The sequence below is a fragment of the Spinacia oleracea genome, chromosome 6 (genome assembly GCF_020520425.1).
Source record: "Spinacia oleracea cultivar Varoflay chromosome 6, BTI_SOV_V1, whole genome shotgun sequence".
NCBI lineage: Eukaryota > Viridiplantae > Streptophyta > Magnoliopsida > Caryophyllales > Amaranthaceae > Spinacia > Spinacia oleracea.
The window spans coordinates 137622233-137637376 of NC_079492.1; the positions used below are offsets into that span (position 1 = coordinate 137622233).

A 15144-nucleotide genomic window follows, 5' to 3' on the forward strand; every position below is an offset into this window, starting at 1 on the left:
CATATTTTTTAGCCTTTGTATTCTTTCTTATGGGCATATGCATGTACTTGTACGGGGTTGTTTTTTCGGATATCAGACACACATATCAGCTAAAGGACAAATAGCTAAAAGACAAAAAAGGAAGTATTCTGTAAAAAAAATGCACCATTCTGTAAAAAAAAATGCACCATTTTTGTTTAAAAAAATATCTTTTATGTCTTTTTCCTACTTTTGTCTTATGCTATGATATGCATTAGCAAGCATATATCAGATTATCAGATATGCGAAAATAGTTCCTCTACTGGTGCGTGGTCTATCACTATGTACCAAGTCATTATTATGTCATTATGCACGTTGTTCTTGGCGAGTGAAGAAAATATGAAGTATTTTTTAATCTTTACCTATACAGAACAATAAATCCCCCCAAAAAACATAATTTTACAGCTTGTAAATTTTTCAGTTGAATTTTGTTTAAAGCATGTAAAGGAACTCCCCGGCAACGTTAGAACATTGCAGAGGATATGAAATGCATTTCATTCCTCCTACCTTTTGCTGCAGCCATGAATGAAGGCCTTTTTCTGGAATGCAGTGACCATTCGAGGGCCCACTTTTGTTGCTTTTCGTACTGTTGAACTTTAGCTATACTTATAAGTAGCATTTCCCGTTTCCAGTTGTGTGCTTTGTTTTTAGTTTGAACGTTGTCCGTCTTTCAATAAGGCTTATAGTCTAGCCTGATGTTATAATATACAAGTATCCCTTCTAAAATAGCTACCAGGGCTCTCCATTACACATTATTTTTACGGGCGATAACAGTCGTGCCTTTTACTCTTAAACAGTATTTTACTGGCGATGCTATCAGGTATTCTTGCAGACTTGCTGTGCTCTTTTGCCTCTTCTCTTGTTATAGTAATCAAGCTGTAAAAAAGAAATTTGAAGGAAAAAAGTTCGAGCAACATCAGGAAATTAAGAAGAAAGCCATAAAGAACAAGAAAACACAAGGACTTGAATTACAACAAAACAGTTTTCATCTAACTACTTCCTCGTTAACCTCTGCAAAGAGCATGTATTCACAGCATAAAAGGCCTTCCATCAGTATTGCATATACTTCTTCCGTTCTTTATTAAAGGCAACATAGGACTTGATTAATCTCCAAGAGACGCAAGTTCAAAATTTGAAGATATCAACTAAAAAGAATCTTTATATACTCGTGTTGAGGGGTAAAGTAGGTCAATATGGTCAAATTCTACAAACTTTGACCAAAAAAGTCAAATGTTGCATGTGTTCGGAGGAAGTTCTCACTATATGCAACTTATGCTAGTGTAACCGGAAGTATACAGCCTTTTTTAAGAATCAGCTTAACTTGAACCTTGCACATAGATGTCAAGCCATACTGGTGTTCTTTCCTATTCTCTGATATCGAGTTCCTTCCATTATTTGTAGATTTTCTTTTTGTCACTTGCCGACAAGCCATCTCTTTTATTTATTAGATATTTCTCCTGGTTTAAGATTTTACCAAACAGAGAAATGTACAGTAGCAGAACAAAAACATAAAACAGCAAACAAGTCAGAGAAGCAAAGAAAAAAAGTTTACTCTATAGGCGGCTCCTTGCAGCAGGTTTGAAACTGGCAATACCAGTGACTTCCCTTGCTGTCACCAATGTGTTGATGTCATATGTTCCTTCATACGTGTATATGGGCTCAAGATCACAGAATGCCTGGACATTGCAATTTGAGAGATAATGAGATTAACGAAGGTGTTTTGAAACACAAAATAGAAAATAATAGTCACTAGGAAATTTACTTATCATAACAAAAGATCCAAAAGTGATGTTGGACTCGATGAAAAAAAGGGTTTGGATCTAGTAGATAAACATTTTAATTAAAAAATAGAGACTAAGTCACAAACAGGTGGTATTCAATAATAGGTCGCATGCATGGTAAGAGAGTCGTAAAAGGGACTCTCTTGATCTGTCTCTCATCATGACAAAATCAGTATATCTCTCCGTTACATTCTCCCTTTCCCTCATACAGATCTGAATCAACGCTGTGCTAGCCTGACATAGATCATTACATTCTCGCATGCATGTTTGTGACTTTCAGTACTCTTTAAGAAATAGTGCCTCTCTTTATTTTCTTTCATGATCATTAAACAGTCAAGTTTAGCAATTTTCTAGGTAAACATCGATCTCATATATAAATTGACTGGTCCAAGTATTACTGCTAGCTTTATTTACAATTAGAATAATCAAGCTAAACTGAGAAAACTAGAGAAAATGGGTCACTGGAATCAGAACAAAGGGATAAGGAGATAACAAATCCACCAATTACACCATTGGACATACACTTAACTGCATTTATCCTTTGATAAAATGATCAAGGCAAGGATTATATTCCTTTGCCAAGCACATCAGGTACTTTCGACCACAGTGGAAGAAAAAATAGCTAGTGGCATAATTTCATAAATTTGTGAATCAGATCAGGACATATCATGGGAATATAGTAATAAACTATACTTTTTGAGTTTTTTCTGCCAATCGACTGGCTACTGGGAAAGCTTTAACCTGTCAAGAGAGTCAGCTGAAATCTTGAAGACAGATATATTTATTTTATTTAGCAAGAACTGACTTTTAAGTTGCTCCAATGTCCAGCATCAAAAGAACTGATATCCACTCCATATTTACAAAGACATACTTCAATGAAAACTAGTTTTCTCAAACTTCAAAAACCCACATGATAGGAAAAAGAAAGGGGAACGCAAAGCAAAACAGGATAAAGCACAATACCTTTGCAACAAGGAATTCGGCAAGGATCCCATTGCCTCCAAGTAGTTCTCGACCAAGAGCAACTGTCTCTCTTGCTTTGATGGTTATCCATGACTGATATATTCACAGAGGAACTTTTCATTAGAACTGGTGTTAAAAGACTTCAGATATTATTAGCTTTCCAATTGAATTCACCTTTCCCATGCTTGCATGACCAGGGGTCATTTTTCCACTCTCATATAATTTACAAAGACGCCAACCAACAAGAAACATTGCCTGAACATTGCCCAACATCTGCACAAGCTTTTGCTGGTTTATTTGGAATGCGGCCAATGGTGCACCAAATTGTTTCCTCTCTTTTAAATACCTTCAGGAACCATATCCAAGTCAAGTCATGCTAGCATGTTAGGAAGCTACGATCTCATACATAAAATTCAGTATATCATCACAATACCTGAGACACATGTCGTAAACACCCATGGAAATGCCAATAGGTTGCCAAGCGACCATGACCCGTGAAACTGCAAGTACCTGCTTTTTGAGTATTACATCAGATAAATGCACAGGGAATGATTAAAAGAACTACAGAATAACTAAGACCAAAGGTAATTTCCTACTTGTACGGGATAGTACACAACCTCCCAGGACCAAAAGTAATTTAGACCTGGCCGACCAGAACAACAGTGTCAGAGCTCGTCTCCACCGTCCGCGTGGCAGCATCTGACTCAACCAAGTACTATCAAATAGTACACCTATAAATACCCCCTTTAAGCATCCATTAGGACTCTTCTGACATTGGTACTTGCTCTCCCTTCTCACTAAAACTATTCCAGTTCTATCTCTCTCTCTAAATTGTGCTCAGCTTGTTACTGACTTTGCATTGGAGGGGTTTTTCCTCGGCTAACCCCAAGGATAGCTAACATTTACTCTGCTTGGGCAAGGTGCTTCCAGATCGCCCCTCCGCCCCCCACACACACACACAAAGTTTCCCCACCAGGAACACTGTTATTGAGTTTGTATAAATATATGATATGAACTCCGGTTCAGATTAAGTTTCCTTCACTGGCCTCACTTTTCACTCCTTTCGTCCTTGTTATTTATTAGCAAACCCATCAAGAGATCACATTAGGCAGCTAACAACCATCGTTAAAATTGGCGAGGAGTTCTAGCAAACATATTTTAAATGCTAATTGAATAATAAATAGGTTATGAATCCAATCCACATAGTAGATAAAGGTTTTGTTTCACAGATGGCACTGACGCTTTCACATGTCAACTTTTTCCATCCAGAAAGACATACTAAACAGAGATTGGTGATCAACCTGTAAGAAGTATCTTCCTTCTTTATCTACACACACTAACACAATAAAAGAAGACTCATATCCTAACTCCTAAGATGCAATTTAAGGAGAACATGGAGACTTGAAAACAAAAGTTGAAATACTTTTTTCACCATCCCATTGCTTTTTTACTTGCCTCCCCCACTTTGCAAATGAAAAGCCGGAAAAATGACGTGGTAAATGCAAAAGTGAGCAGAAATGAATTGAAACCTTTGAAAAATTAAACATGAGACTTAGGACTCAATCCCATACCGATTGCTTATAGATATCTATGATTGTTACCATGCTTGCTTGCCAAGGTAGGAACAAAACAGTATAGGGACAGACCACCCTATTTCCAAATCTCACATACAATCATAAAATTGTCTCCCGTAGATCTCAATGTGCACTGGTTTGGTCACATCAGAGAGCACCTGGCCCCATCGATCTTCAGGCAGTGCCCGTCTGGTCGCCTCACCTCCACTATTGCCTAAGATGAGGTGACTCAGCCGCCTATATACACTGTGTTAGAATCAACCATCCTTTACTTCTATTTTTCTTATCTAAGGCTTTCTAGGACTTTTCTAATAGGTTTTTAGGCTTTATATAGAATTATTATGTTTCTGTCAATCTAGTGTTTTTGGCTCCACTTCGAGGAGTATGAATCAATACTCTTCACCCCAATTTGCCTTGCTTTATTTATTAGCGTTGTTTTAAGCCTTACTGATATTGTGCTATTGCTCGTAGGAAAGCTCCCCAGACTCAACAAAACTCCCCGAACATATAAATTCTCATCATCGGCCCCGTTTGTGACTGTTGTCCCCGATCGACCCTCGACCCCTGCTCTTGTCACCAATAGGCAAGAGTGCGCGTTCTGAATCAAACACCCGCTCATGCCCCTATAACTCTATAAGTCCCGAGATACACCTTCCGCACAAGGCTTCCGCCCTTGCCGCCAAAATAGGCAAGAGCGCGCCACACGATCCAGTGTCAGAAACATCCGTACCATGACAATATGTCACTATGTAATTATGTACACCGACTTACTGATGTATTTACACGGGGGAATATTTACTGATATTTTCATACACCAAAAAACAACACATCATTTATCGCTCAAAGTGAAATGCATAAGGTACGAGTTCTTAACGCCTTAACGGCGTGTTAGGAGAGCAACATAGAAGGGAAAGGAAGGGGGGGAGAAGGTGAGTTCCATTTCCCCTCGAAATCTCTCCAATTTTCAAGGAATGGCGTTTACTAAAGAGGGAGGGGAAATGGATCCCTCCTTCCCAAACCTTTTATCTAAACAAGGGGTTTATTCTCTTGCTTTCCCTTCCATCCCTTTCTCTTCATTTTCCTCTTATCCAAACAAAGTGTAAGTGTTTTGGGGTCACACCTAACTCAAGGCTTTTTTGTTTACTTATTAAATTAAATGAGTGACAAAAATAGCCTTGGGTACACCTAGCTCTAGCTGTATCCAGGAACATAATGGACATTCCCACTCTCTTAGCTCTTTCTGACTCAAGCAAGAGAAAATCTTAACAGCTAGATCTCCCAGCAAACTATCAGCAATAATTTCACCCATAAACAGAAAATAATCAAGTTCTTTAGCCTGCTTTAACAATCTGATCCAGGTTTTTTTTTATTCGGACACAAGTTCACATATTAAGTGATAAACTGACAAAAACAGCTAGAGTCAACAGTAAAAGCTTTTCCAAACATCAGAAACATAACGAAATCTCCAACCCATTGATTCTCTAAACTTGCAAGATGCCAATCAGAACAAGGAAAGCATAATAGAAAACAAGCGAAAGGACATTCATGAACTCAAAATCATAAATTCGAGATATGTTATGCATCCTTTCGTTACCTTATTTGTGTCTTGGAAAGAATTGACACCAGGTAGCCTATCCTCATCAGGGACAAACACCCTCTTTAGGATAATATCTCCATTCTGAACAATCCGCAAGCCTATCTTGTTCGCAATTTTTGTAGCAGTAAGCCCAGGTGCATCTTTTTTAACAATGTATCTGAACAAAGTGGAACTGTTAATCAGGGGAAGAGGGGAAAGAGGACGAATAGTATGGTAACCAACTAAATAAAAATGATGTAGGTCCAATATTAAGCTCCTATTGCACCTACCTCACAAGAAAAAAAACAGACTAAGACTGGTACATGATGTTTTTCAAAATTATAACAAGACAGCTTTGGGACTTATTGAGGTACTTGACCTTTACACCTTGAGATCAATATACCAATTGTACACCCTTACTGCATAAACAATCAAAATCTTGGGAGTTGGGATGGTGTTAGTACACACAAGCGCCAACACTATACTATTCTGAACTCCGGGCCATTCATGTTGGTGATCAGTTGATGTATAGAGAACAAGTAATTTAACCTCATCCAATGGACTTTTAAAAAGACTAGTCCCAGCTATGTGGAAAGATGACGCATTTTAGCTTTTTAAGGCACCATTTTGCACTAATATGTTAAGCATGCTCTATAGTTGGAGATAAAGGTTATGGTGGTGAACTACCTTTATACACTGCCTTAAACAGTTTTTTTTTAATACAACTACATCACACGACAATCAATTCAATTAACATTATCATATCACAGTTTTCATGAGCTTCAAACGTTAAGTGTGGCCCACATAACTAGTTCCCTCTTTTTTCCCCTCACTTCCACCCGAATGGTTCCAGATTTATGAGACATAGCATACTTAAAGTTTGCAGCTCATAAAGACCATAAAATGGTTTCTGAAGTCCTAAGTCCTCAGTGAAACGCTACATAAAATGGATTCATCTACCGCTTTCAGAAATCCGAAACCTCTGGAAAATAAAGAGAAATAGCCTAGTTTTTAAGAACACATAACCGCCAGTTACTAACAAAAAACAGTATTCCAGAGGCTTAATGTGCTTGCTAAGATACTATATCAACATCACCATCTTCATTTCCAATACCTCTTAAAAGGCTCCTGCACTGAGTAAGGTAAGGAAGACCAGGTGTTTGAAACATTATCCCTAAAGTAACAGAGACTCAGAGAGACTGTTTCAAATTGACATTTGATTAAATACGTAACAATTGATGCCACTTAACAATAAGTAAAAAACTTAAAAAAGTCTACATGGTTCAATAAGGAACTTTGATCTAGTCCACTGTCATCTAACAGTCAGAGATAGAGAACCATTGATAATGAATTGACAGGAAGCTGTAGACATAGTAGATGCCTAAAGTGGTGCTACCAACTGTCAGACAAAAGGTAGAGAAGGATGTTGCAGCGGCAATAAATGGAGGCAGCCATCATCCGGTAACCACAGGATGATCCACAAGAAAGGTGGCAGGATTCGAACCTATGGCCGGCCCGCCCCTGGCCTGCTGGGTTGGGTGGCCGGGTTAGCACCCCTCGTCGCCTCTGCACTCTAAACAGATGCGCTTCGCTACCCAGCGCCTTGTCTCCTCACTATAAGAGAGTAGCTGCAAAAACAAGCTCTCTAAGGCTAAGGTCGCACCTCAGATCCGAACAAGGGAATCGCTTGAGAACTACCTGCATACCTGAAGTTAGCTTGTGTGCGCATAGCCTTATCTTTTAAGACTTCCTTTAGGAGGCTAGAAAGTGTTCTGACGGCAGCTAAGCCTACTTCTCATGTCCCCACTCATTGATTAGCCGATACGAGAGATGGAGTTAAGCTACATCAGCTACCAAGGACAGAGAAGGGGCATTCACCAACATATCTTCAGTGGTAACACGGATACATGATAGAAATTAATTGGCTCATTTGATCAATATACTCAGATTTAATAGATTTGTATCAATTCAAACAGTTCATCAGTGGTTTCTGTCAGTATGGATGCCACATAGCATCCCATACAAACCCAAGTGTCAAACATTTTTATACTTGTCAGGTTGTCCCTAACCCAAGACATGAAAGCAAAATCTTACATATTCTTCAATTTAGTCTGCATGCACATTTTCAGCCAAAGTTCAATTCCTTTCAACACTTTCAAGGATCCTGTTGAAGGACTAAATTTTCTAAATACAGGACTTTCCCACTCACCCATTTATCTGATTCGTTGCAGTATTCCTAGCAAATATGATGAGCACGTCAGCAAATGTGCTATTCCCTATCCAGCGCTTTTGACCTTCCAATATCCAGCCTCCAGCAACCTAAACATGGCCAAATTAGATACTCCACTTGAAAAAAGAATGGGAATTGCATGGAGAAGAAAGGGTGATAAAACCTTTGTAGCAGTTGTTTGCAGACCACTTGCATCACTTCCATTGTCAGGCTCAGTCAATGCCTGTGTCACACAAAGAAAACAATGAAGATTAAAGTATTATACGCAAACCTTCCAGAAGACATCCAAAGAAATGAAAGGGAGAAGAGGGGAACCTTACCCAACATGCTACAGTTTTAAATTGTGCCAAAGAAGGCAAATACTTCTGCTTTTGATCTTCTGAGCCACACAACGCTATCTCAACAGACACCACAATGTTACCCAAAAATAAAATTATCCAATAAACCTTAATAACAGACATGATATGAACTGAAAAAAGTTTAACAGATGGTAGTAAAGTTGAGGAGGTCACCAATTGTAAGCATTGCCAAAGAAGAATGCACCAATATGAATGTCGAACAACTAGCATCAACTCTAGCAACCTCAGCCGTGGCAATAGCACTTCCGGTAACGGAAAGACCAGGGCAACCATAACCCTGATCACTGAAACTTATGAATATCTCACTCAAGTTGGTCACAACAAAAGAAAGTCAAACCCAAAAGTACCTTAATAGTCCCACCAGAAATATGCAAGGCCCCCAGTTTCGGTATAATCTGAAATGGAAACTCAGCTTTTTCCCAGTACTGCAATAAACAAAAAAGTGTTACAACCTCTGGCTAGTTTAGAGCTAGGCATCTGAAAATAATACAAAGATAACTCAGAATAATTACTGGAATACATAACGACACATTAAAGGGAACACTAGTAGAATCAAAGTTACTAGGGAAAATGGTAACCACCTCTGCCATGATGGGAGCTACTTCTTTTTCCATGCACTCTCTAACTTTTGCACGAATAGCCCTTTCCTCAGCATTGAGCAGATCATCAAATTGATAATAGTCAGATGCTGCAACCGGAGGAGGACAAGAGATAGAAAAGAAAAGAAAGAACCATCTTGAAGGTCAACATTGATAGAAACTAAGAACGAGATTAATTTTAGTTAAGCTTCAAAATAGCAAAACTAGCTGAAGTAGGATACTTTTAGAAAGGAAGAGAAATTGAAAACTATATAGGTGAAAATAGAGACAAAGATCTATAATTGAGCCAGCATACGGTAACACAAGTTCAAGATAAATAAAATAAGACCGTACATAAAACGATTTAACCAGAAAACAGATTGTCTCCTTCGTGAACATTATTGTATTTTAATCCTTATGTGCACCAAAAGTGATCAGTATAGTTTATTAAAGGAGCATTGCTAATTAGTTTGAGACTACTAATGACCAATCACTAAAAAATTAGGGGAATCAAATCTAAACCACTCTACGAATCCATTTATTTTTATGTTTGGGTTCATTATGAGGAAATATATAAGCTCTTCGAATTACATTTCATTTTAATTCCTTCAGAAAGCAATGACACACTAAAAACTGACAAGATAAGCAAAATCTAGTAATCAACTATTGTGCAATGATGCAAAATCAGTCTCCCTTTCACATGTGCTACCTAAAATAAACTCTAGTCTGTTCCAAAATGTTGTACTTGATATGTGGGGAACAAAAGAGCAATAACCAAAGATAAGAACTTCCAAGGTATTGACGTCCCACCCATTCCAATGAAGTTCATACCTTTTAAAATTGTTCCATCGAAGAGAATTAGGTTCAGCCAAAAATAACTATAGTCGTTCCACAAGATACATGTTCTAGCACATGTTACCAGTCCTAGACCATCAAAGGATGTCTCCATCAATTTCACAAGTCTATCTTATAAGTGCTGAACTCGTGACTCGCTACAATATAACACCAAAAGCAAAATAGGCATCCAAGAAGAAAAATACTTAAGAAGAATGAATTGACCAAGACGAATCCACCCCCTAAAGAATTTTTTTCTACGCCATCTATTAAGCACGTTTGAAACATAAGAAACCATATGCAATAGTTCATTTTGGGGATGTAATCTAACGATCTGCACTCTCCAAAGGAACTCTTAGCCCCTGTTAAAGCCAGCTCTGGAATATCGGTCCAACAAAGGAAGCAAAGCTACCCAACGACGTTGACTAATTAAATGGCAGCTAGGCTACATCTCAAGTCTCAACATACCATTAAGTCTGGTTAATACTTCCATTACAAAAAGAACGATTCAATCTCTTATTTCATATTTTCTAAATAACAAATTAACAATGCAAAAGGGGATGCATAATGTATCAACTAAAGGGCTAAAGATACTTAGAGAAGAAACTATAGAAACTATGGCTCTATTCTTCTCACCTTATTATCAATTGTTTCAGGGCTAGTAAGTGCAATTAAGTTCAGAGTACATAACTTCTGTCTTCATGGCTAATAAGTTCATATGAACTAAGTTCAGGGGCTCAGGGCTCTATTCTTCGCCACCTTATTTTCACTTACTTCAGATCTAATAAGTTGGGATAAGATTTGATAAGTGCAAGGCTAATGAGTTCAAATAAGATAAGTTTAGGTCTAATAAGTTTAAATAAGATAAAATAAGATAAGTGCAAGGCTAATAAGTATAGATAAGAATCTAAGATAAGTTTAGGTTAATAAGTTCGGATAAGATCAATTTAGGTCTAACCAGATAAGTTCATATGAGATCAGGGCTAATAAGATCAGAAAATATGAGATAGAGTGAAATTCGGGTGAACAGAACACTACCTATGTTTTAATAAAATTGACCTACCATTTTCCTTGCTAATTCAAAGATCAATTTACCGAATGAAATGCCACTGAAAATCTTTGAGAAAAATTTCCTTGGTGATACCTACGAAATCTAAAACTACCTAATCGAAGAAATAATTATCCTGTTAGCTTTTCTTGCCATCTCCATCATGATATTAATTTTTTTTAAGGGATTCGTATATATTTCTAAACTACCATAGGCCTATATCTCTTTTCAAAAGAAGAATTGTGTCAAAGGGAAATTATTAGACATTTTTTTAAGACGCGAGAACTACTCTCCTCCCCGTTTTACTTCAAAATCCAACTCAGCAAAAAAAGTATAAAAGAACTGGTTAAGTCCTGCAAGAATAATAGATCAGTCCTTAGCAAACCCATTTAAAGGAACAAAACAAGAAGTGGGGGGAAATTCAAATTCTTTAAAATTTAAATTGAATGCCTCAAACCCTCAGCTACTCACTCATAACTAGCATTCATGATCCTTCAAAAGACCCAGCTTTTTCCTCTGTTCTTGGACTCATCCACTGCTATGCTACCAATACATGTTGTATCTGCAATATGTCTACCCTCCACAAAGGCAATCCAAGAAACCGAAGTTGGTACGATATGGCGGTATGGCACTCTCTAGAACTTCTAAAAAGACCCCTCTAACCATCCTAAAAACTCCGCAGCCTATGAATAAACCGAGGCCTTCAACAAAATGGACTTATGGGTTGAAAATCTGTTGCAGAATGAACTTCATACGTAGCAGGAGTTTTCATTAATCATTTGTCAAGTAATCTGGAAAAGTCCATGGTAAACCATAATGGCACAGGGATATCTACATCAAACACCATTTTCCCAACCCCCTTATCATGAAAAGGTCTCACACAATCCTCCGACTCCCAAGATATTATGAGACAATTCAATCCCTCTCCCATAGCCCATAGCCCATAGGTTAGAGACTACCATTTCTTCCGCAACGGACAATAATAGTCACGATTTCACAAGCAACAACCTCAACAAACACATTTCAAGAGCTATTCTCCAACCTCGAGTAAGAGATCTCCTTTGTGAATAGTTGGCGCAATGGTCAATACCAGGAGACTTTCTATAGATTCTGCCATAACAAGGTCAAGTAACACCAAAAAAAGATTTACCTAAGAATAAAAAAAAAACACAATAACAAGTAGTCAAGTATTGAACTTCATAGAGAAAAGGGAGCCCGTGATTCTGAAGAAGTTCATCCAAGAAATGATGCCATCGTCAGGCACAACCATGGATCAATAAAAGCGCCAAAATATTTTACATCCTTTGTACATTCTAAGTTTTCCAACTCTTTTCATTACAACTCCTTGACTGTCTCCCCCAAAAGGTAAGACTTTCCATCTGATGTCTCGGTGATACAAAGAAAAAAAAAGATGAGATCTTTTACCCGAAAAGGTTCTTGGGATACTGTCGTACTGAGATAATGGAACAGAAGCTTAAAAGGGTTCTACTCTTAGTTGGAAAAAGCTGGCGCAAGGCTCACCTAGGCTCAGCCTTCGGCGCCTTGAGCTCTCCAGGCTCACTGATGTCAACCAGCTGCTCGCCTTCGTGCGCCTTTGGTAAGGCGCAAGGCGCAACGCCTTGTGCGCCTTAAGTCTTCAGGCGCAGCAGGATGACGTGGATCTTTTATTTACATTTATTTTTCTTTTCTTATGATATAAAAACACCCCATGTGACCCATCAACGGTCATATCTCTACAACAGCTTTTTGGGTAGTGGAAGTAGCATAATATGAGTTAAGTTTCATATTTCCCGCTTGTAATTACCATGGATGGAAGGTTCTAATCTATGTTACTCAGATACGGGTGTCGGTGTCGTGTCCGACACGGGTGTCGGAGTATCCGACACTCCGATTCAAATAATTGCAGACACTCCGACACGGTCAAAGGAGTGTCTTGACTTAATTTTTAGACACGGCTCCTATACAAAGTGTCGGATAAAAAAGCGACACTTTTTATAAAATAACAAAATTAGTTGTCAAATAAAAAAAATATGAAGATAGTGAGGTACAAAGAATAGTTATGTTTTTTTGAGGGAAAGGTACAAAGAATAGTTCTTTTAAAAGTGTTACTACAAATTACAAAGAAATTAAAAAAAATGAAAAAGTTGACTAATGGTTGTCTGCAAACTACAGTAATGGAAAGATTCCCTTAAAAAAGTATTCCGTATGACAGATAGCACGTGGGTTTGTTTCCCACCTGGCACACCTCCCAGGCTCCCACACGGGCCACACTTACCCTTGTTTATTTTATTTTTTTTAAAGGTTAAAAAAAAAATTGTGCAATGAGTCAATGACCAGCAGTTTTACCATTTGACCAACAACCACAAAACAACCGACGGGAAAGAGAAACCTCTTCAGCCATGACTATGGCTGATTCTCAAGAAAATAATCAATGAAAACGAAAATTGAAGAGTTCATTATGCTTGTTTTTCCTTCTACAGCAAAAGCCCCAACATATTTTTTCTTCTCTCGCCTTCCCCGACCATCAATTGTTAGATCTAGGGTTTCGAATTCTTCAAGATCCATTGTTTTTTGGTCCGGGTAAGACTAATTTTATCATCTACTACGTATATCTTCATCTCGAATGCATTTTATTTTTATTTTTTTAGTTCTTTTCTTTTCTCCTCCCGATTTCGACACTGCAATTCGGACCCTTTTCCGACACCGGTGTCGACACCTCCCCGGACACGTGTCGAGTGTCGTGTCGCGGGTCGGGTCGTGTCGACACCGACACACACCTTCCACCGGAGTGTCGGAGTAACATAGGTTCTAATTCTGGCACTCCATCGACGGGATCATGCAATGCTTATGAACCGAGAAGAAAATATGGCACTCAGGCACTCCAATAGAAATATGTTGTTTTGAGTATAAATTGTGCTAATTTTTTTTCTATACCGAGTTAAAAGGTCTATTAGAAAAATATGTGCGCTTTGTATCCAAAAGGCGCGCGCCTGAACCTTACGCCTTGCGCCTAGGCTCCATGACCCTTGTGCGCCTTGCGCCTTTTTAAACTAAGGTTCTACTTAAAAGTTCATTGACATAATACTTTAATCTTTTCTCTCAGTTTTATGCATTATCAGTATTTGATTTTATTTTCACACCAGTATAATAATTACTCATTTCCATAGAAATTTATATAACATATGTAAGGATGTATGACAAACATAATACATGCTTTTGACGAATTTCAACAATAAATCAAATTTTGATCAAGGAATCACGCGCATTCAATCAGAACTTCAAGGAAATGTAGAATAACGGTCTCACCACATGGAGGAAATACAGATGCAGGTTGAGCCTGGGGAAATGCTACTGATACATCAAGTGGTGGCAGATCGAAATATGAGCTCCTTGCATCCTTGAGTGAATCATCTACTCAGCAAACAACAAAGTAATGATAGAAAACCCTAGATTAGCCAATAAATACTTTGTCGCGTTGAAGAGAATGTTTAACAAATCCAAAACCAAAACACCATACAGATACAATCCCTAAACCGAAGCACAAATGTCTTGATTCCCGACACACAAATATAATCCGTAAAAGTCAATATATCTTTGATAAGTTTATAATGGGATTATTGGAATCTACACATACAGCAGCAGAAGAACCCAATAGTTTAATAACAACACAAACCAAAAGAATGCCAAACACAACATTCCTAAACGAATACGGGTTCATTGCAAATTTTGCCAAAGCCAGGCAATGTAAATCAATGTAACAATTTTATTGTATTTTTAAGGAAATATTATTAATTAGATGAATTGAAGTATTGAACTACTATTCCATTGTAAAACACCCAAAACACATTATACAAAACCCAGTAAAATTAAAACAAAATAGGATTTAAATATTGTGAATTTGCTGATAACACAACAAAATTTGCATGCAATCAACTAAAATCAACAACCTAAAATGCGAAAAAATAAGAGAAATTTGATGATCTTAGAAGAAAAACACGCACCTTTAGGAGATGTTTGAATTGTCATTTTTGCAGATTCAGGAAAAGCAATTTGAAGCTGAAGAAGACGATTATGAGAGAGGGATTGTAATGGCACGGAATTCAAGGAGGAAGAAAATGGGAAATTGAAGATGATCTCAATTAATTGATGTTTATCTAAATTGAAGAATTGCGTAAACCAGTGA

General features: G+C 37.8%; 1 protein-coding gene across 2 annotated transcripts; it reads right to left on the reverse strand.

Moving 5' to 3' along the window:
• Nucleotides 1–293: 293 nt before the first annotated feature.
• On the reverse strand, nucleotides 294–15122 carry LOC110794872 (acyl-coenzyme A oxidase 4, peroxisomal). 2 transcript variants are annotated; one of them, XM_021999842.2, is made up of 14 exons: nucleotides 14963–15122; nucleotides 14268–14372; nucleotides 9083–9189; nucleotides 8849–8926; nucleotides 8655–8778; nucleotides 8463–8536; nucleotides 8306–8365; nucleotides 8122–8231; nucleotides 5931–6090; nucleotides 3196–3272; nucleotides 2937–3108; nucleotides 2763–2855; nucleotides 1571–1694; nucleotides 294–894 (listed from the first exon to the last, which is right to left on the reverse strand). In XM_021999842.2, the coding sequence occupies exons 1-13, from the start codon at nucleotides 14985–14987 to the stop codon at nucleotides 1572–1574; spliced, it is 1308 nt and encodes a 435-aa protein (XP_021855534.1). In that variant the 5' UTR covers nucleotides 14988–15122; the 3' UTR covers nucleotides 294–894; nucleotide 1571. The 2 variants fall into 2 exon arrangements, with proteins under 2 accessions (XP_021855534.1, XP_056689308.1); XM_056833330.1 differs by lacking the exon at nucleotides 14963–15122 and having other exon boundaries at nucleotides 9083–9143.
• Nucleotides 15123–15144: the final 22 nt, after the last annotated feature.

Bases quoted from the DNA above. Each gene is read 5' to 3' on its own strand.
- LOC110794872 (XM_021999842.2), bottom strand. From the start codon at position 14,987: ATGACAATTCAAACATCTCCTAAAG. The intron at 6,091-8,121 runs GTGAGTGGGAAA...CACTTTGTTCAG, and splicing joins GCAACGAATCAGATAAATGG to ATACATTGTTAAAAAAGATG. The intron at 1,695-2,762 runs GTATTGTGCTTT...TGCAATGTCCAG, and splicing joins CCGAATTCCTTGTTGCAAAG to GCATTCTGTGATCTTGAGCC.